The sequence below is a fragment of the Symphalangus syndactylus genome, chromosome 21, assembly GCF_028878055.3.
Source record: "Symphalangus syndactylus isolate Jambi chromosome 21, NHGRI_mSymSyn1-v2.1_pri, whole genome shotgun sequence".
NCBI lineage: Eukaryota > Metazoa > Chordata > Mammalia > Primates > Hylobatidae > Symphalangus > Symphalangus syndactylus.
In genome coordinates this window covers 51,438,579-51,461,879 of record NC_072443.2, presented here as the reverse complement: position 1 = coordinate 51,461,879, position 23,301 = coordinate 51,438,579, and the positions used below count along the sequence as shown (strand labels likewise).

General features: G+C 35.9%; 1 protein-coding gene across 6 annotated transcripts in view; it reads right to left on the bottom strand.

The window, feature by feature from the left end:
- The window catches only part of KBTBD12 (kelch repeat and BTB domain containing 12), a 79,711-nt gene that overhangs the window by 47,887 nt on the left and 8,523 nt on the right, over positions 1 to 23,301 (bottom strand). For 4 of the 6 annotated variants that reach the window (XM_063630218.1, XM_063630219.1, XM_063630217.1 and 1 more), the window contains 2 exons: positions 19,965 to 20,235; positions 17,710 to 17,860 (listed from right to left, as the gene is read on the bottom strand). In XM_063630218.1, the coding sequence (XP_063486288.1) occupies positions 17,710 to 17,860; positions 19,965 to 20,235 (422 nt within the window). Of the gene's footprint in view, positions 1 to 17,709; positions 17,861 to 19,964; positions 20,236 to 20,796; positions 21,340 to 23,301 lie in introns of those variants that run through there. The other 2 variants (XM_055259750.2, XM_055259752.2) reach the window with 2 other exon arrangements.

Here is a 23,301-nt window from a genome sequence, read left to right as displayed (position 1 = left end):
CAGTTTCCCTAAGCCGCCCCATAGGGGAGGGTCTAGTTTATGATCTTTGGCAACAGATAAGGAAACACTGTAATTCTGAAGTCCAAATCCTGAAGGCAAGAGTACCAGAGAGTACGGGGCCAGCATCAACCAATATATAACTCAGCGGGGCTACTGGCTCCACCCTCAGCTGCCTCAAGGTAAAGACAGAACTAGGGACTCCCCAAGGCCTCTGCTAACTGCTTAGGATGGCACTGAAGTGGCCTCAGTGGAACAGCAGGACAAAAGTCTATGATCCTGAGGTCAGGAAGGAACTCATGGTAAAAGTTTTGTTGTCAGATAACCTGCTTCGATTACTGCTATGCTACTTAGTAACCATCAGTTTGAATAAGGTACTTAACCTCTTTGAGGTTCCATTCTTTTCCTTTTTCCCTTTGTAAAATTATAAAACAAATATACAAAAAGATATGTGTCTAAAACATAACAAGTATGGTAACCATTCTCCACTTCTTTATAAGATGTCATGGAAGGCCAGTGATCATAATGCAGTGATCGTTACGATCTTGGATATATGGAAAAGTCATATGTTGAAAGGCATCGGAGAGGTGCGGAAACAGTAAGGACTAGATGGGCTAACATTCCAGAGAGGGAAGAGCCTCTTCTAGGCTGTTTTCTGCCCTAGAGGGATTTGCTGATTCTGGACCAAGGCTAAGAACTGGATTTGGCACAGACAGAGGAACCCTGGTGAAGGAAAGCGAGACCAGGGGGGTTTTTGGCAGTTCTGTGGGGCTGTCATGACAGATTGGTAGCTAAAGGATCTGAACAGAGGAACCTCAAACACGTGGCCAACTTTCTCCTCAGAAGCACTGATTAATGGGGCAATCTGGATTCTGGGCCAAATACTTTTAATGGTCAGAGAGAAATCTCTCACAGCTGCATGGTATATAGGTGACCAAGTCTGGCTTAAGTGAGGGGCTTGCCACAAACACACATGTGATCTCCATGTCAAGAGATCTCTCAGGTTTTGAAGTTGTTCAGGGAGGCTAAAAAGCTAAGTTAAACAACTCTGAAGTTGTTTAGAATCCCCACAGTCTTCCAGGATAGAGGAGACAGATCCTTCCAGCTTACCGTCCAAAGTCAGGAGTGGCGGGGAAGAGTGGCCCATGCCTAAGGAACAGGGCTGAATCACAGAAGACTGAGACTTATTGAAGCTGCAACTTCCCCTGGCCCAGCCCAGGCCCTGATTGGATTGAGGGAATCAGTCCCTTGCTCTAACTTACCAAGGAAAGGCAGAATCTTCTCAGGGAGGAGATCATTGGGAGCCTCTGGTTCTTTTCCATAGCTCAGTATACAAGAAAAAAATCACCAGACATGGGCATAGGCAGGGAAATACGGCTGATCAAAGAAAAAAACTTAACAGAAGCTGACTTGTGAACTATCCAAATATTGAAATAACTGAATAATAATAAGATAAAGAAAATAGAAAAAAACAGATAGACAAAAATGGATGAGAAAAGTAGAGAAATTCACAAAATAAGTGGAATCTATGAAAGAGAATAAGGTGGACATTCTAGAAATGAAAAATATAGTATCAGAAAAGAAGAAGAAAATGGCTGGGTTAACAGCAGTCTGAATTCAACGGAAGACAGGATAAGTGAACCTGAAGATAGTTCAATAAAAAATATTCAAACTGAAGTATGGGAAGAAAAAAGTATGGAAGAATTCCAGTAAGACCCCAAGAGACACATGGCACATGAAGGTCTAGTGTACAGAAAATGAGCATCTCACAAGGAAAGAAGGGAGAACAAAATAGAAGCAATATTTAAAAAGACAAAAGCTGAGAATTTCCCCAAAACTGATGAAAACATCAATCCATAAATTCCAAAAGCACAGTGAACCCCAAGTAGAATAAAAACAAAGAACCTACACTTAGGCAGATCATAGTCAAATTGCTGAAAACAACAGTGAAAAGAAAAATCTTACATGAAGTCAGAGAAAAAAGGACACATTACCTTCAAAGGAACCACTATGAGACTGACATTTGTTTTTTAAATAAAAACTATAAAAGTCAGATGAAATAGACTGACATATTAAAGTGTTGACATATACTGCCAATATATAATCCTATAACCAGCAAAACATATACCTTGAAAGTGAAGACAAATGAAGACATTTACAGACAATTAAAAGCCAAGAGAATTAATTACCAGAAGACTTGCACCACCATAAGTATTAAAGAAAAAAACTTAAAGGTAAAGACACTTTATTGAAACGTTGGAAGCCTGTAACTTTAGGAAGGAATGAAGAATGCTAAAAATGACAATTTTGTGAATAAACATTATAGGTTGTTTAAAGAACCACAACCACAATATAAGGGTATATAAACTATATAACAACAAAAGTACAATGGGTGGAAGGAATGAAATTAAACTGTTGTCAGGTTCTTATATTGTTTGAGAAGAGGTAAAAGTATTAAGGTAGACTGTAATAAGTCAAGACTTCATATTGAAATCTCTGGGACAACTAATACAAAATAATATAAACGGGCCAGGCGTGGTGGCTCATGCCTGTAATCCCAGCACTTTGGGAGGCCGAGGCAGGTGGATCACGAGGTCAGGTGATCGAGACCATCCTGGCTAACACGGTGAAACCCCGTCTCTACTAAAAATACAAAAAATTAGCCAGGCATTGTGGCGGGCGCCTGTAGTCTCAGCTACTTGGGAGGCTGAGGTAGGAGAATGGCGTGAACCCGGGAGGTGGAGCTTGCAGTGAGCCGAGATCGTGCCACTGCAATCCAGCCTGGGCGACAGAGCGAGACTCTGTCTCAAAAAAAAAAAAAAAAAAAAAAAAAAGCTACTATTAAAAAAAAACCACACAGAAAACAACGAGTGTTAGACCAGCCTAGGCAACATGGAGAAACCCCATCTCTACAAAAAAACAAAAACAAAAACAAAAAGAAATACCAAAATTAGCTGGGTGGGTTGGCATGAGTCTGTGGTCCCAGCTACTTAGGAGGCTGAGGTGGGAAGAGCACCTGAGCCTGGGAGGTTGAGGCTACAGTGAGCCATGATTGTGCCATGGACTCTAGCCTGAGCAACAGAGCAAGACCCTCTCTCAAACAATAAAATAAAATAAATAACAAAAAATAAAATAAAATAGAATAAAATGTAGAGAAGAACATTTCCTCAATACAGTAAAGGCCATTTAGGAGAATCCCACAGCTAACATCATAATCAGTGGGGGCGGGGTGGGGGGACCTCAAAGCTTATTCTTTAGATTTATTACAATGCAAGGATGCCTTGCCACTTCTATACAACATAGCACTGGAATTACTAGCAAGAGCAAATAGACAAGAAAAAGAAGTAAAAGCCACCCACACTGGAAAGGAAGAAGTAAAATTATCTATTTGCAGATGACATGATCCTACATATAGACAAGCCTAAAGATTCCACAAAAAAATTGTTAGAACTAATAAATTCAGTGAAGTTACAGGATACAAAATCAACACACAAAAATCAGTTGCATTCTTTATACCAACAACCACTTATCTGAGAAGGCAATAGAGAAATCTCATTTACAAGAGTATCCAATAGGATAGAATACTTAGAAATAAATTGAACCAAGAAAGTGGATAATCTCTGCACTGAACACTTTATAAAACACTGATGAAAAAAATAAGATACAAATCAATGGAAGCATATCCCATGTTTGTAGATTAAAAGAATTAATATTGTTAAAATGTGCATATTACCCAAAGTGATATATAGATTGAACAAAATCCCCATCAAAATTTCAATGAAAATTTTCACAGAAATAGAAAAAAGCTATTCTAAAATCTGTGTGGAACCATGAAAGACTCCAAATTGCTGAAGTAATCTTGAGAAAAAAGAACAAAGTTAGAGTCACCAACTTCCTGATTTCACGTTTGATTACAAAGCTATAGTGATCAAAACAGTATGGTACTGGCAATAAAAACAGACACATAAACCAATAAAATGGAATACAGAGCCCAGAAATAAACCCAAGGATATACAGTTAACTAACTTTTGACAAGGTGCCAAGAATATACAATGGTGAAAGGACAGTCTCTTCAATAAATGATGTCGGGAAAAATGAATATCCACAAGCAAAAAATGAAATTGGACCTTATCTTACACTATACACAAAAAGCAACTCAAAATGGATTAAAGACTTAAATGTAAGACCTGAAATGGTAAAACTCTTAGAAGAAAACATAGGGAAAAGTTGCTTGACGTTGGCCTTGGCAATTTTTTGAATATGACACCAAAATCTTAGGCAACAAAAGCAAAAAATAAACAAGTCAGACTACATCAAACCAAAAAGCTTCTGTACAGAAAAGAAAAAAAAATGAAAAGGCAACCTGCATATTGAAAGAAAATATTTGCAAATCATGTATCTGAAAAGGGTTAATATCCAAAATATATTAGGAACTCACACAACTCAATAGCAAAGAAACCCAAATAACCTAATTAAAAATGGGCAAGGGACCTGAATAGATTTTTTTTCTAAAATCTATTTGTATATCAAAAAAGATATACAAATGCCCAATGGGTATATGAAAAAAGTACTCAACATCACTAATCAATAGGGAAATGCAAATCCAAACCACAATGAGACATCACCTCATACCTGTTAGGATGGCTATTTTCAAAAAGTGTTGACAATATAGAGAAAAGGGAACCTTTGTACACTGTTGATGGGAATGGAAATTGGTATAGCCATTGTGGAAAAAAGTAAAGAGTTTCCTCAAAAAAACAGAAATAGAACTACCATGTGACCTAACAATCCCTCTTCTGTGTATACAGACAAAGGAAATGAGATCAGTACCTCAAACAGACTGCTATAGTTTGGATATGGCTTGTCTCCACCAAAAGTCATGCTGAAATTTGATCCCCAATGTGGCAGTGTTGGAAGGTGGGGTCAGGTGGGAGGTGTTTGGGTCATGGAGACATATCCTTCATAAATGGCTTGGTGCTGTTTTCAAAGTGGTGAGTTCTCTCTCTGGGCAGGCTGGATTAGTTCTCATGAGAATAAATTAGTTCGTGCAAGAGTCTGTTGTTATAAAGCCAGCATGCCCCTGGGATCTGTCTCTTCACACAGGTCAGCTTCCTCTTTGACTTTTGCCATTTTATGGTGCAGCAAGAAAGCCCTTGCCAGAAGCCAAGGTCATGTCCTTGAACTTCCCAGTCTGCAGAACCGTGAGCTAAATAAGCCTCTTTTCCTCATACATTACCCAGTCTCTGGTATTCTGTTACAGCAACACAAGATGGAGTATAGTTGTATATATAGTTATATGTAGTTATATATATAGTTATATATATATATAACTAGCACAAGAATGCTCATCTTTGTCACAGCATTCACAATAGTCAAGATATGGAAACAATCTAAATGTTCATTAATGGATGACTGAATAAAGAAATGCAATATTATTCAGCCTTAAAAAATGAGAGCATGCAATTTGTAACGACATGGATAAACTAGACATTACACTAAGTGAAATAAGCCAGACACAGAAAAATATTGCAAGAACTCAGCTATATGTGGAATATATGTAGAATGAATAAGTCTAAAGATCCATAGTACAGCATGATGATTACAGTTAATAATGTATCGTATTCTGAAAATTTGCTAAGAGTAGATATCAGGTACTCCCACTGCACATACACATAAAATGCATGTGAGGAGACAGGTATGTTAATTAGCTTGATTATAGTAATCTTTTCACTATGTATATCAAAATATGTTGTATGCCTTAAATACATACATTTTTCAAAAGTAAATGATTGACCTTTTGTATTTGCTGACTACACTAAACCCCTTTATTAGTTCTAGAAATTTAAAAAATAGGCCCTTTGAGATTTTCTACATAGATGATCGTGTCATTTGGAAATAGGGACAGGTTCATTTCTTCCCTTCTGCACAACTTTATCTTTCTTTATGGTATTAAGACTTCCACTATGATGTTGAATATTAGTGATAAGTGTATTCTTGCCTTTTTCATGAACTTAGGGGAAAGCATATAAATTTGCCATTAAGAATGATATTGGCCAGGCATGATGGCTCATGCCTGTAATCCCAGTATTTTGGGAGGCTGAGGCTGGTGAATCAATTCAGATCAGGAGTTCAAGACCAGCCTGGCCAATGTGGTGAAACCCCGTCTCTACTAAGAATACAAAAATGAGCTGGGTGTGATGGCAGGTGCCTGTAACCTCAGCTACTTGGGAGGCTGGGGAGAAGAATTGCCTGAACCCAAAAGATTCCATCTAGGAGATGGAGACTGCAGTGAGCTGAGATTGCACCACTGCACTCCAGCCTAGGCAACAGAGTGAGACTCCATCTCAAAAAATAAAAATAATAAAAAATTAGAATGATGTTACCTGTAGATTTTTCATAGGTGTCCTCTATCAGATTGAGAGGTTGAGGAAATTCTCTTCTCTTCTTGGTTTGCTGAGAATTTTTCATTATGAACAAATGTTATACTCTTTCAAATGATTTTTAGGCATCAATTGATGTGATTATGTGGCTTTTCTTCTGCAAACTATAATATGGCAGGTCATATTGATTGATTTCTGAATATTGAACTAATCTTGCATTCTCAGGAAAAAACGCGTTTGGCATGGTGTGTTCTTTACATATATTGCTGGGTTGAACTTGCTAATATTTTGTTGAGGTTTTGTGTGTTTGTGTTTATGAGTGATATTGATCTGTAGTTTTCTTTTTCTGTACTGTCTTGTCTGGTTTGGTATTAGGTAATGCTGGCCTATAAAATGAGATGGGAAGTTTTCCCTCTTCTATGTTCTAAAAGAGGTTGCAGAATTGCTGTTATTTTTAAATGCTTGGTTAAATTCATGAGTGAAATCATTTGGACCTAGATATTTATTTTTTGAAATGTTTTAAACTAAGAATTCAATGTATTTAATCATTTTGGGGTTATCTCTTTTATCTTGGGTGACTTTTAGTAGTTTGTGGTTTTCAAAGAATTGGCCCATTTCATCTAAGTTGTCAAATGTATTTCTGTAGAGTTGTTTATAGCACTGCCCTATTATCCTTTTAATATTTACAGAGACTGTAGTAATATCCCTTTTCATTTCTAATATTGGTAATCTGTACTGTATTCCTCTTTTTATTGGTTAGTCTTGCTAGGATTTATCAACTGTATTGGCTTTTTCAAAGAAACAGCTTGGTTACATTGATTTTCCTTATTTTTTCAGCCTTTAATTTCCCTGTTTTCTGCTCCTATCTTTATTTACTTTCTTCTACTTGATTTATGTTGTTCTTTTTCTAGTTTTTAAAAGCAGAGGCTTAGACTATAGATGTGAGAATGTTCTTCTTTTCTAATACAAGCGCTTAATGCTATAAATTCCTTCTAAACACTGCTTTAGCAGTACTCTTCGAATTTTGATATGTTGTGTTTCCATTTTCATTCAGCATAACATATTTTCTAATTTCTCTTGAGATTTCCTCTTTAACCCATGGATTATTTAGAAATGAGTTGCTAAATTTTCAAGTATTTGAAGACTATTCAGTTATCCTTATGTTCCACTGTGGTCAGAGAATATACTTTGTATGATTTTACCTCCTTAAATTTTGTTAAGGCTTGTTTTATGACTCAGGATATGGTCTATCTTGGTGAACATTCCATGTGCTCTTTCTGGGTGGAGTGGGCAATAAATGTCAGTTAGATCTAGTTGGTGGATGATGTTATTGAGCTCTTTCTATATACAGGTACTTGTTGTTTTTCTATCTACTGGTTCTATTTATTACTGAGAGAGGAGTGTTAAATCTTCAATTATAATTGTGGAATTGTCTATTTCTCCTTTCAGTTTTGTCAGATTTCACTGCATGTAATTTGGTTCTGTTGTTAGGTACATGCACATTTAGTACTGTTATGTCTTCTTAGTGAATCAATTATTTTATCATTATGTAATGTCCTTCTGTACCTCTGGTAATTTTCTTTCTGCTGAAGTCTATTTTATTTGATGTTCACAAAGCCACCCCAGTTTTCTTTTGATCAGTGTTTGCATGGTATACATTTTCCAGCCTTTTACTCTTAAACTACCTATATCATTATAGTTAAAGTGGGTTTCATGTACACAGAACATTTTTAGGTCATTCTATTTGTAATCCATTCTGACAATTTCTGTCTTCTAATTGATGTCATTAGAACATCTGCATTTAAAGTAATTATTTTTGTGGCTAGATTTAGATCTACTGATTTATTGCTTGCTTTGTTTGGTCTCTCTTTGGTATTTTTTCACCTTGTCTGATCTCTTTTAAATTATTTAAACATTGTTCAGTCTTTCATCTCAATGCATTTATTGTGATTTTTACTATATCTCTTTGAATAGCGTTTCTTTTGGGATTACAAAATATGTACTTATTTCATAGTCTACTTAGTATCAGTATTTTATCACTGTAACTGGAATGTTGGAATCTCCGCCTTATAGTTACATTTACCCTCCCTCTATCATGCTATGTAAATATATGTTTCATAGATTACACCTAAATGCATTGAAAAACCCTCCCTGAGATCTCCCTGGTACTTTCAGTTCCCACATGTTCCCTTTTTCAGTTCTCTGGCTAGAAACTTGAGGTTCTAGCTACTCCTCTCTGCTATACATTTCTGTATTTGGACCCTCGTTGGGCTCAAGTGACAAGACAAGAGAGAAAGGAAAAGAGGAAAGCAACCTGGGTTGACCACACCCTCTTGGAACTGCAGCTTGACTAAATGCAGAGGAAGTTTCTTCTCCCTTTGAGTTTTGGCTCTTGCTGGTCATCATTGCCATGGGATTGTCTAGGTACTGAGATGTAAGAGTACAGAGAAAAGAGAGAAAAAAGTGAGGGGATATCTACATTCTGATAATTATAACCTCCCTTTTAAGTAACTCATGCTGGAGCCAGACAGATTTTCTTGGAGCTCTCTCTGTGCACAATGGCCACTTCCAGGTTTCTAGTTGCATTGACTTCAGGCTAGGGGCTATCAGAGGAGAAAACATAGTAAGTCCTATGGTAGTGGTACTTAAAATTCTGGTGTTCTTTCTTGATGTACCTAATTCTGTTTACAGGGTCTTCAAATACATGCATTCTGTCCATGTTTTATAGTTGTATTCAGTGGGAGAGAACGTGAAGTGTGCTTACTCCATTTTACCTAGAGCCAGAAACTCTATTAATCGATTTTGCTTTAAAGTATATTTTGGCTAATACTAATAAACAGCTATACCAGCTTTCTTTTAGTTAGAATTTACCTAAAATGTATTTTTCAATCAATTCATATTTTAAACAGAATACTGTTGGTTTTCTTTCCAACAGACTGATAATCTTTGTCTTTTAACTGAAGCATTTAGTGCATTTCCATTTAATATAATTGTTGATATATTTCATCTAATATCTAGCTTTTTATTTCATGTTATCAGTTGTCTTGTTTATTCTATTTCTTCTTTATTATTGCATTCTTTTGCACTGATCTTTAACTCTATTTTTCCCATTTGTTAGTTTAAAATTTGTGTACTCTATATTCTCTTAGTGGTAAGCCTAGAAATTTAGCATGCATACTTAATGTCTGCATCAAATGTTGCAAATTTAATCCTTTCCTTGGTCCTCCTCCTGGATAATAAGGGGATCTTGGGACACTTTCACTCCACTCACCCCTGTCCCAACTTGTTATTATAATTTTGATTTCATTTCTTTTACTACTATTTTATCACTTTAAAAATAATTATTATTTTATAAGTCAATTTAATATTTGTAACTGATATTAAAATAGTCTATCTTAAATATTTAACTGTGAAATGTTTCCATTTACCCATATGTTTACCACATTCTTTGCTCTTCATTTCATCTTGCATTTTAGATCTTCAATCTGGGATCACATTTTTTGCTTAAAAACATACTTTAAAATTCCTTTATGGTGGTCTGCTGGTGGTCTGCTTTCAGTTTTACCTCATCTGAAAATGTCTTTATTTCATCCATGTTCTTGAAAGACCATCTCATTAGGTATAGAATTCTACTTTAGCATTTATTTTCTCCTAGCAAATTAAACATGCAATGTAACTGTCTTTTGGATTCCATTATTCTGTTGATAAGTCAGATGTCAATCTGTCACGTCTTAAAAGTAATCAGTCTGTTTTCTTAATCTGCTTTTAAGATATTCTCTTTTCATTGGTGTTTTTCAGTTTCATGATCACTACAAATCTAAGTGTACATTTCTTGTTTGTTTGTTGTGCTTGGCATTCACTATTTTTGTTTGATTGTGTGCATTAGTGCCTTTCACTGGTTTTGGAAAATCCTCAACCATTTTTCTTCGAATATCGCCTCTGTTCTGTTCTCTTTCCTCTCCTTATAGAACTCTGTTAAACATTATTAATTCCCTCACTCTATTACCCATCTATCTTAACTTTTCTTCTATTTAAAAAAAGTCTTTGTGATGTACTCTGGGCAAATTCTTCAGAACTCTCTTCTATTCACTAATTTTCAGAGCTCTCTTCTGTTCACTAATTTTCTCTTTATCTTTGTGTGATCTGCTCTCAAATATACCCACTGGGTTTTAATATTGTTATATATTTTTACATTCCTTGCAGTTATAAAGTCACTTCTTACCCAAACAGTTTTGATCATTCTCTATCATTTTCTATTTCCTGATGATATTGTAAATTTTCTTTTATTTCTTTAAACAGAGTAAGCACACTATTTGTCTGACACTTCCAGTATGTGAGGTCTCCACTGGTTTTTTTTTGTTGTTGTTTGTTTTTTTTTCTGGCCATTATTTCCACCGGTTCTTGCTCAAGGTGTCTTGTTTCATTAACTGTGGAATGCTTATTTTCCTTGGAAAATTCTTTGTGCGGGATTTTTGAGGTCTAGGATAAAGATGCATTTCTTGAGAGAATGTGAATTTGCTTTTTCCAGGTACCTGAGCACACTACCAGTCTAAGGCATCTTAAAATAAATTCATGATTCAAGCTTTTTCTTTTCTTTTTTCCCACTTGGGTATGCGAATTTGGGTTGCAATTCCACTCAAGAGCTTATTTATGATTATTACTTCTCAGGCATGTATGAGCCTTTCATCAGTAACTTTCTCAGTGCCAAGATGTTTCTTTGAAGTCCTCTGAGATGAGAGATGTAAGGCAGGTTTACTTCTAGTATATGGTTACACAGAGTCTGTAGCTTTTTGAAGTACCAGCTTTATGTGCATAGTAACTCTAATTAGATTTCCCACCTTGAGTAATTTTGGTAAGCTGTAAGCCTGGGAAACTAAAGCTTACAATTTTCCAGGCTTGATAAATGTTTGGGTGTCCTGCACGTTTATTTATTGAGACAACTTAGATACCACATTATACACCCATTGTGTGTACAATTTAGTGATTTTTAGTATATCTGCAAAACTATGCAACCGTCAGCACAAACCAGTTAAGGTAAGTAAAGTTGGTTGATAGTGCTGTTCAAATCTTCTAAAACCTTGCTGATACTCTGTCTAATCCTATCAATTCTTGATAGTTGTATAAATCTCCGTTGATGATTGTTTGACTATTTCTCATCTCATTTTTTTTTTTCCTGGACTCCTAGGTGGAGTCTTGCTCTGTCGCCCAGGCTGGAATGCAGTGGCATGATCTCAGCTCACTGCAACTTCTGCCTCCCGGGTTCAAGCGATTCTCCTGCCTCAGCCTCCCAAGTGGCTGGAACTATAGGCACGTGCCACCATACCTGGCTAATTTTTGTATTTTTAGTAGAGACGGGGTTTCACCACATTGGCCAGGCTGGTCTTGAACTTCTGACCTCAAGTGATCCACCTACCTCGGCCTCCCAAAGTATGAGATTATAGGCATGAGCCACCATGCCCAGCCTCATCTCAGGTTTTGCTTCATGTATTTTAGGTCTCTATTTTTGGGTGTGACACATTTATAATTGATATATTTTCCTGATATTATTGACAATTTTATTATCATGAAGTTTTCCTGTTTGTCTGTAGTAAAAGTTCTACTCTATTTTGTCTGATGATATAGTCACTGCACCTCTCTTAATATTACTTTTTGCATTTTATGTCTTTCTTTATTGTAAAATGATAGTAAATATTTGTGTATTTGAATACAAAATGTGTCTCTTATAGAGAGCATATATTTGGTCTTAATTTCTTATTCAGTATGAAAATCTCTGACTTTTGATTAGGGTGTTTGGTCCATTCCCTTTTGATGTAATTTTTGATAATGACTGGCTATACATCTGCCTTTTTGCTATTTATTTTCTGTGTCTTGTAACTCTTTTTCTCTGTTCCTCCTTTGCTGCCTTCTCTTGTATTTAACACATTTTTAAGTGTACCATTTTCTTTTGTAACTTTCTTTGAGCAGGGGGCTCACTATATTGCCCAGGCTGGTCTTGAACTCTTGGGCTCAAGTGATCCTCCCACCTCAGCCTTCCAAGTAGCTGGGATTACAGGTGCATGCCACTGTGCCTGGCTTCTTTAGTTGACTTTTAAACTATTGTTTAAAATCTCAGTGGTTGCTCTAAAATTCTAACATGTATTTTACTTTATCATCCTCTACTTTAGGTTAATACTGAGTTGATTTCATTACAAACAGCAACTTTGTTCCAAAATAACCCCATTTTCTCCTCCTCTACTCTCTGATACTGTCATATATATTACATCTGCATATGTGAAAAACCCAACTATATAGTATGACAATTGCTGCTTTACAGATTGTCCCCAACTTATGATGGTTTGACTTAAGATTTTTCAACTTCATGATGGGCTTATCAGGGTATAAAATACACTTTTTACTTTCTATTTTCAACCTATGATGGGTTTATTGGAACATAATGCCACTGTAAGTTGAGGAGCATCTGTATTCTTTTCTATCTTTTAAATAAATTAAGAGAAGAAAAAAGAAAAACATGTACTATGCAGCCCTTTATATTTCCTTACATATTTACCATTTATTGTGCTATTCATTTCTTCCTGTGGACACAGGTTACTGTCTAGCATCACCTCCTTTCAGTCTGAAGGATTTTAGTGTTCCTTTGTTATTTCTTGTAAGTCTGCTAGCCACATATTATCTCCATCTTTATTCATCTGGGAATGTCTGTTTCACCTTAAGTTTTGAAGCACAGTTTCGCTGGATACAGAATTCTTGATTGATCAGTTTTTTTTCTTGTAACACTTAGAATATAATATTGTACTGCCTACTTGCCTCTATTGTTTCTGGTAAGTCTCATCTGTTAAGTATAATCTTGTTTCCTTGTACATGATATAGCATTTTATCTTGCTGCTTTTAAGAATTTTCTGTCTTTAGTAGTTCTTCTATTATGTATTAGGTGAGGATCTCTGGGAATTTATCCTACATGAGGTCTGATAAACTTCTTGGATCTGTAGATTAATGTTTTCCCATCAAATTTCAGAAATTTTTGGCCATTACTTCTCTCTCTCATTTCCTTTTGGGATTCCCATTAAACATCTGTTCATAGGTTTAATATTATTCCATCTGACTCTGAGCCCTGCTAATTTTTCTCCAATTTTTCTCTCTTCTTCAGATTATATAATCTCTATAGATTTCAAGTTCATTGATTCTTTCTTCTAACATCTCAAATGTGCTCCTGAGCCCCTTCAGTGCATTTTTATTTGGTTTATTGTACTTCACAAGTTTAACATTTCCATTGGTTCTTTTAGATAATTTCTAGCCTTTATTAATATCATAGTGGACTCATTGTCATATTTTCCTTTAATTCTTTAAAATTGGTTTTCATTAATTCTTTGAACATATATTTGATAGTCACGTTGAAGACTTTGCCTCCTAAATCCAACATCCAGGCTCACTCAGAGACAGCTTTTTTTTTTTCTTTTTTTTTTTGAGACGGAGTCTCGCTCTGTCGCCCAGGCTGGAGTGCAGTGGCGCGATCTCAGAGACAGCTTTTATTGAATACTTCTGCACCACCCTCACCCCCAAATGGGTTACGCTTTTCTGTTTCTTTTCCTTTGCATGTGTTGTGATTTTTTGTTGGTACTGGATATTATGGATAATATATTGTAGCAACTTTTTATTCTGATTTTCTTTTTTTCCTTGAGGGTTTCTTTCTTTTCTGTTTTTTGACTGCCTTTTTGTTGTTGTTTTTAAGTGATTTACCTAAACTGAATATGCCTCTTCTACTGTTTCCTGCGGTTTCCCCTCTGTTTTCAGAAATTATCATTTTTATATTTTAGCCTATGAGTTACCCTTATTTCTGCACAGTTTAGTCTCTGTCAATGACTGGTGGTTGTAGTCAAACACCAGTAAGGCTTCCACTCTCTCCTGGTGGATCTGCATGGGAGTACCTTAAAAGTTCAGATAGTTTCCAAGTCTGCTATGACATTTACCTTCTGCCTGGTCCTCTTGGATCTGCTCTGTACATGTGCTCAACCTACCAGTCATCTAGGAATGTGTGGAGAGCTTGGGCTCTCTATGGGGCTGCATGTTTATGCAGCTTTCTTGGCCTCCAGGGGATGAGTTTATCAAGTCTCTCTGTGACTTTCTGATTCCCGGGATCTTCCTGTTAAATTTCTGGCCCGTTCTTTTGTGGGCTGTTGTACCAACCAGGAATAAAATCTCAGCCTAGGAGAACTGTAGGCTTTTCCTATTTTCCACTGTGAGTGTGGGTTTTCCACCCTCTACTCACAAACATGTCAGCCCCCTTTGGCAAAAAAAAAAAGCTGTTAGTTTTTGTAGCCAGCCCCACTCTAGCAGTATTACCATGTTGAATGAGCTGGGGTGAGGACAGCGCCTCACGAGAGAATGCTACAGACTGCCTGAAGTCTTACTTCAAGCTCACTATTGTTTTTAAACAAAGAAACTATTCTCAATTTGTTATTTATGATTGATTTCTAGAGATCTAAAATGGTTGTTTTTGACAAATTTGCCTAGTTTTGTTTTATTTTATTTTTAAGCATAGAATGTTGACTTTTTCAGTTCTTCATAGTTGGAAATCTGCTTTCATTTGGCTTTTGGCCTGCTAAATTCTTACTGGCATATCAGATCTTAAAAGGTTTCTAAAGATATGCTTTAAAATGTTTTTAGGTTGTTTTCAGTCGGAAGATGAGTCTTGATATCTAGCCAGCTATATAGAAGACAGTTAATAATTTATCTGCTTTTATGACTATTAAGTGAAACTTTAAGCAAAGAATTTAGCAAAGTGTAACAAAGGGGCTCAATAAACAGAAGTTACAATATCTGAACACTTATATTGTAGAAATTATACTTATATTATCTTAATATCTCAAAGAGGTAGGCATTCCTATTTTAATATTAGCAACAGCAACATAAAAAGATTTACCAGACCAAGAATATGTAGGTAGTATGTCAGGATTTCAATCCAAATATACTCAACTCCAAAGCTAGTGCCTTCCCTACTTTACCATGCTGCCTTCCTGGTGAAGGAGGTTTCAGTGGCTGCTTTTTGGGAGATACCCTGTAGACTATCTAGGACATAGTAAGAAATTAAATCCATTATAGAGATTAGAAAGAGGGCTTATTGTTATACTAATTGACGGTGACCCAAAACACAGTGGGGGTACATATAGATTCCTAAAAGCACACAGGGCTTTTGCTAAGATAATATGAATGACTGAAACTAATAAGGTTTTAGGGTTCTACATGATAGTTGCCCGAATTCCAATTATATATACAGTGAACAATTAAATATGAACTAAGACTACTACAAAAATACCTAAACAACTGAACTACATTCCATTTCAAAGTTTATAAATATATTTGGGAATTAAGTAGCAAATGTTGAGGAAGTTGACCCTTTTGGGCTGAATCTTACAGGGTGGTAAAGCTTACTGGGGTGATCATGAATCTGTTCTCCAGTTCTGAATATTCAGAAACTAGAGTGTAAGCTATTGTAAAAACCTTTCTAATTAGTCTCTCCACTTCCAGTTTCTTCTTCTCTTTGCTGTGTTCTTTATATGCTTATCTCACCAGTTTTTCTAAAACATTCTTTAATGGTGTTGCTTCTGTGTGGTTTCTTACTGTTCACTAGGATTTCCTTAATTCTTCATCCAAAGGCCTCTATAATCTGCTTCTCAGTTTGCTACTCAGCTCTTTCTCTCACAACTCCCTGTCCCTGGTGGACTCATTTACCCTCTTTTTATCCTCTACTCTCACCTCTTTCATTCTCACCTCCAAACCACTGCTTATTCCATTCTCCTTATTTGTTCTTTTTTGCCCCCTCCCATTGCACGTTTTCCTAGAGCATGCTCTTTTCTAGATTTCATCCACTCAAATCTTACAAGTTCTTTTAAATCTACCTACTTTCATTCATTCAATGGACTGTGTCCATGCCTTGAAGTGTAAGCTCCCACAAGTGCCTTTCCCATGTAGTTTATCAAACAATATATTATCATTTAAATTCCACATCTAGCCTTGTTGTGGCTCCACTTTAGGGGGAAATCTCACTCTGGTCCAATTGATATATCACTTTTATCCCACTTTTGGCTGCCCCCAACTTTAATATATTTAGTAGATAGGCCCTTCATCCCCTTGAGTGATACACCTATCCTAGGTGATCTATCATAGGTTAGGGATTGTCTCTTCTGGGCCTGTGACATAGTATATGGTTATAACAAAGTAAGAAATATATATCAAGAGAAAAAACTTAATTATAAGTGAATCTCATAACTGAGGTAGTCATAAATTATGTTGTATAATGTTCTTGTCATTAAAATCATAAAATAACTACTAATGCTTGAGTGCATTAATTATTTTGCTTCATGCTGTGCAAACAGCTAAGAGATAATGGCCTCCCTTTAGTAAAAAAAAAATCATCATGATAATACTTTCTATTTAAATGCTTAGTTTGCTTCCATTCCCTATTTCATATTTCTTCCTTGCCATATCTTTGCTATCCATCATCTTCCCCATGTTTTTCCCGTTAACCATCCATGCAGATTGGATGAAATAAAGAATTGGCATAGGTATCATTTCATTAGTCCAGTCAACCTCCCTGCCTCATTGTTTCTTTCCCATACTTAGGGAGGTGAGGGAAGGTGATAGAGAATAATGTTAGGCGGATGGAATGTACTTAAAAGAGCTAAGGACTTAACAAAACAAGAAAAATCAAGGAATGGAGAAGGATGGGGATACATAGGGGATGTTGCGGAATTGTTTTTACCCACCTTAGTGGAACTGAAGTCTTTTACCAATTCTTGCTAGTTATGGTTAGTACAAGACCATACATAGAAGAAGTACAAGACACACATAAGAAAAAAGTGCATTGAAATGAAAATTGTTTGATAACACCTCCCTAGAAATTTGGTGGGTTAGGCAAAATGAGGATTGGCACAATCTGTGGCACAGTCTTACCTATGGTGGCTTTCTCTTCTAATGGCACAGATCAATCACAGTTGGTGCAAAGCCCACATTTCATTGACTAAAAGTGACCAAAGGCTTATTCTTATTTCAAAGTATATTACTTGGTAGTATACATAAGGATGTATCATTATTGTTTTTACATTCCGAGGCACTTGTAAATGCCATAAAAATAATTTTGCTCTCAATATGTCAATGGACTTCCTTTAATCTTATTTGACTGTGCTCTAGAAAACAAGAAACAAAAGACAAAGTTCAGCTAGCTGTATATAAATTTGAACTGGAATACAAGTGCAAAGGAGAACGTTTCATTTTTGCCGAGGCAAACTGCTGAGGAAAATAAAAATAGTTATACTGTTAGCAATCTGCTTCTTCTTACCCAAAACATAAATCTCACTGTTGACTACCGCTGTACTGAATCGGTACTTAGAGTACTTCATGGGTGCCCGCACACTCCATTGATCTTGGCTGGGATCATACTGCAACAGTTTGTTGCTTAATCGATCAGGTTCTTCATCAGGAAGATCCATCTGTATGAAATATGACAGCCAATATAATAACATACCATTTAGCGATCTTTGTGAGTACATGAATGCAATTAATCAAAGCAGACAGCCAAAGAGATAAATAGAGGTTAACTGCAGTGACTCATACTCACAAACACACCAAACCCCATGACGGGGGTTATAAGTATATTGTCAATATCAGAGGAATTTATATTCTGAAATAATGGGCCAAAGGTCTTCGGTTATTGCAAAAAATCTGTGATCTTAGCAGTGAGACATTCATTACAGCTTTTTTTTTTTTTTTTAAAGAAGCAACTGCAAATCCTTAAAAACAAAACCAAGCTCTCTTGAATGGTATTTAAAGTGTAATTCTATTTTACCAAACTTTATAGTTGTTGATTTTAATATTTATGAGAAAGTAATTTTAAGAATTTAGAAGGCATTTTCTTTATATTTTTCTAATCCATATGAAACAAAGTTGCCAAAACATTGTAGTGTCTTCATAATTATCTTTACAGCATAATTATGGCCTATATAGGAATGATGTGAATTTAATTTTCAAGATTTATGGACTAATATAAATTATTTGCAGTTATTTTAACATACTTATTTTATATATTTTTAATGACTAGAGAAGGTACAAATTAAACAACTTTATTCTTACACAGATGTGGCTTTTCCTATCCATAAATGTTAGGTGAAATAATGTTTTTTGTATACATGTATGTGGAACTTTATATGACTTCAAGCTAAGGATTCATGAGTGCTATTTTTTTGGGATACAAGTGTTCAACAAAGAAATAACTGGCATACTTATGAAAGTTTATGCAATTAATTTTAGTTAACTACTTTAAATATACCAGAGTTATGCTCACCATGGCACATGCACAACCCTGTGTGATCTTTCAATTGTTATACAAGGTACTCAATCGAGGAGCAAAGCCCTTCCTCTATGAGGTAAATGTTCACGTTATCTGTTCAGAAACTTTATAAATTAACAAACGTTGACTTTATGGTTTTAATTTTCCTTCTAATTTAAGTATTTAATCTCTATTTTAGTGAAAAAAATGCAAAGAAAAGCCTCTGAGTTGTTTTTGGGGCTTATGCATGCAAAATTAACTATGTAAATGGATAGTTTTGAAAAAGTTTAATTACAAATAATCTGTCAGGTTTCTCCTGCTAGCTGTGATGAAATCTGTACTACTTTTTGACATATAGCAGAAAAAATTAAATGTGTTACATGTGAGGTTTAAGTTTTTAAAACAAGCATGATATACGATAAATAAATGGCCAAAATCCAAGCTTCTGGAATGAATGCAAATAACATCAGTTTTATCGTGAAGCAAATTTGGAGAAACAAAAAATAATACAGGCAAAAATAAATTTACTTTATGCCATGAGGATGACCAATGAGCTAGTGAGATTAATTTTTATCAGAAAGTCCGGCTGGCCAGGGCATGAGGCAGATGAAGTGATCCTAAGAAGAGTGCTCCAAGGCACCAGGAGAGGACATCCGGAGCGGAGGGAGAAGGCCACTATGGCCACATACCCCTGACTTTTCATTCTGGTTTGCCATCACTTCAATGGGCTTCAACAGAAACAGCATTCTGGGTTCTCTGCCTGCTGATGCCCAATAAAAACATCAAGTGTTACAATCACGATATGCTTTCATAGAAATGATTGTGCCATCACAGATCAGTATTCTGGTGTCTCACTTAGAGTAAGAATTTTAAATATGGAAAAGGCCTATGAGTTACTTGCCTCAGGTCACAGAGCTATTAGACACACAAAACTGGATGAGGATCCAGCTTCTCTTCCTCCTAGTTAGATGCTCCCTACAGATAATCCCTCAGCACAAATATCTTTCATAATTAGCAAAAATGGGAGGATTATGAAGAGCACAGCATGAATACTGAATCAAGTCACATCTATGAAAACACACTTTAAAAATCCATTCTCCTAAATTGCTTTAACACTTTAAAACCTTGAATTATATTCTATAAAACAGAAAGCATTTTACCAAAATGTAAGTCACACTCTTTTAGCATTCAACAACTACAACAATTTTTAACATAGCAGCCAGACTCAGTATAGCCATGCCAATTATGTATACAGGAAATTTCTTAACCTGAGGGGTCCAGCCTCCAATTACATAAAGTTTCTTATTCACTGTCACTACAGCATGACATGCCAATTGCAGTGGAAGGGGAGACACCCTTTTCCAATTGTCCCGTTCTACAGAGTACTTATCAACACAGTTTGTAATAAGATACTGGTTTTTAATTTTCATCTGCCCTCCTATAACATAAAGGTCATTATGAATACTGCCCAGAGCATACAGTTCTCGAAATTCAGCTGTGCATAACTTTTCCCAAAACTGGTTTCCTCTATCATGATACCTGCAAAAGAGAGAGAGAGTATCCAGGATTAGAGGTAACATGAAAGCAATTTACCCAAGAAATACACTTATTTATTTTCTGACCAAAAATAATGAGATATGGTTCTTCCAATTGGAGGACAAAAAACATTAATACAAGAAAATGATACAGGTTTGCTTTTTTTAAGGAATAATGAACAAAATATAATGTGCTTTAAAATAATTAAGCACATATACCTGAAGAGTTTTGGGAAAAATATAGAGAAAAAGTATAGATTTTCCAGGAGTAGCCTTCATTTTCTAATTCTGGGAAAGAAAATCAAGAATTAATAGAAAATTTTTCAGCAAATCATTTTTAATTTTACCATAAAAGTAAGCCAAAATACAAGAATGCCTTATTCTGTGGACAAGAAATATCACTTTCATACGAACATTAAAGAAATCACAGTTTTGGGGCAGAGAACCTAAAAACATCTCAATTCATAAATTTCTCTCAGGATGATTTAGAATATGTAGAATTTTAAGAACTGTTGTAGTTCCAGCTGGCTTACAATTGGGTCAAGAGCACTGTATAAAAACCTACCTGTAGATGTCTGCTGGGCACTTAACATCTATTTTAATCTACTAGATGTGAAAATTTCGGTAATTTCTTCCAGAGTATCACTCTAAGAAGAGTCTTAAGAGCTAGGGACATTAGTATATATGGTCTCTCAATGCCTTCTAGAGTCCAGCACATTAACTGATTATGCGTGTGACGGGGCATTGTTTGCTCACTGGGTAGATGAGTCTGTGGCTATCCTTTGTCTTGCATCATGATTATGGTAAGTCTTTATCTCCAATCATGATTGAAGATACGCAGTCTGAGAAGGACAAAAGTACTTCATGGGGACAGAGGGGTAAAATATGTGAAATTAAATATCCCAGAAAATCCAGAAAGTATATCTGGAATTCAAAATTAAACAAACACACACACAAAAAAACAGGAAAACATGGAAATTAAGAAAAAAGTTGTTCTGTTTGGAAACAAATTAGGAACTTATGTGTGTTTTATACAGAGTACAATTTTTAAGTATAGACTACTTATTTTGCATTTAACACCTGACAGTTAATTCTATGGTAGGATTTTTTTCCAGTTGTCTAGGCCAACTCTTAACGTTCTTTCCTAGAGAGACATCTTTACTTGAGGCTTGACAGGGCAGTTAGAAGGCATGCTCCTTTCTAAGAGGTATGTCTGGCTTGTCACAGCTGAATGCAGAAATTTATCAAGCCTTATGATGGCTGTCTTCTATGTAATTCTAGGCAGAGAACCAAAGTCTCTAGAATCATAGGCAATATTTTTGTCACTATTTTTAATTGTATGAATTTTAGAAGAGAAAGGAGGAATAGGTATCTGTAATATATGTGGGGGCTACCAAAGTAAAGCCAACTGAATGAATATATAAATGAACTTTAAAAAATGAGTTTGGGTTTTCTGAGACATAGTTTAAGAAAATAGGCTAGGAATGAAGTACATCCCATAAAGGTTAGGAAGTAGATGTTTGCTGGGTGACTTCCTAATCTGATTTTTGTTTTCACATTTAGAACTGAAAACAGGGAGAGAAAATACCCAGAGAAAACTCTAAAACTTACTATTAAGTGGATATGACATAAAAAAGAAAACAATAGTGACAAAGGCCTTCATTGTTAATAGAGATTGATAGTTTAAAGACAAATGGAGATAAGTGAAGGAGATGGAAAGGTACATCTTTTTTAAATAGAAATAATCTTCCAGAGTACTAGTCTACTTCCTCTTTTAAGTCAAGAAGAAATATATCTGCATGGAAATCTATGAGTAGAGGCAAGCTGAAGAATATCTGGACAAAGATAAAAAGAATAAGATACACAAATAATATAACAGGGATGTAGCACTGGATGATAAATTTCTTATGCATATCGCAAAACTGGCACTACAGTGACCTTCAGTAGGGCTAGGAGATCTTAACTACACAGAACATCAGCTGGAAGTCTCATTTAAGCCTAAAGCAATGCTTCTGACAATTTCTTTATTGGAGGAAATGATGGGAGTAACTACTAACTTTTACTCTAACTCTGACCAATGTGGAGGGTGAGACGGTTGGTGATGAGAACCTGGTTGAGTTCAAGATAAATAGGAAGGAAAACATGGGGTATATAGTTAGACATTTGCTGTTAGAAAGGGAAATGGGCTTTCAACAAGTTAAAAGGAAAGATGTCTGAGGACCAAAACTGAAAGACATTTTGACAGGGCTGGAGGTTTACTAAAAATAAGATGTGATGGCAGAATTGTAGACTATCTTGAGAAGGAAGAAAAAGAACTATGTAAAGAACCTGAAGTATCGGGTCAAGAGGTTCGAAGGTGGAAAGAAGGGCACCCAACCAAGAGCAAGTGGAAAACTGGTAGCACGGACCCATGAAAACCACATCAGGAAGTCAAGGCTTCCTCTTCCTGTGGGGATCTGCTCTCTTGGCTCTGTAGTCTCTCCCTGATAATTCTGAAGAAGGCTGCTCCTGTGGCTCAGGGACATGCTTGGTACCCATGGGCACGGGTCTAGGTCACTCAGCCAGGGCTCTGCATTCTGTCTCCTACTAGGGGAGATTAGACACGTCTTCAAAGTATGAATGTGGAAAAGGGACAGGACTATGGCTTGAGACAGATAATGTAATGCTAGGAGACGACAGAAAAATAGTAGACCTCTTCATTCCCTCTTTGGTCCCATCTTTACTGCTAGGAATTACTTTCTGACTGAAAAGTCTGAACAAACCATGGTAAAAGAGAACTGAAAGGAGAAAAATATTGGGGGAAAGTTTTACTATGTAGTATTTATTCCATGTGCATATTTCTAATTTTCTCACTTAGATTCAAGTGCTAAATACTCATTTAATACAGGCTGAATAAACAGTAAATAAATGTATGTGTTCTCATAAGCAAAACCTAGATGATATGCTACTTCTTAGCAGGCATTCTTTCCTCTTACTACAATTCTAGGATTAAAGCATTCTTCAACTACAAACATTTTATGGTGTTGGAGATTTAAGCAAAATCCACAAATTAAGGACATAGAATGAAAAC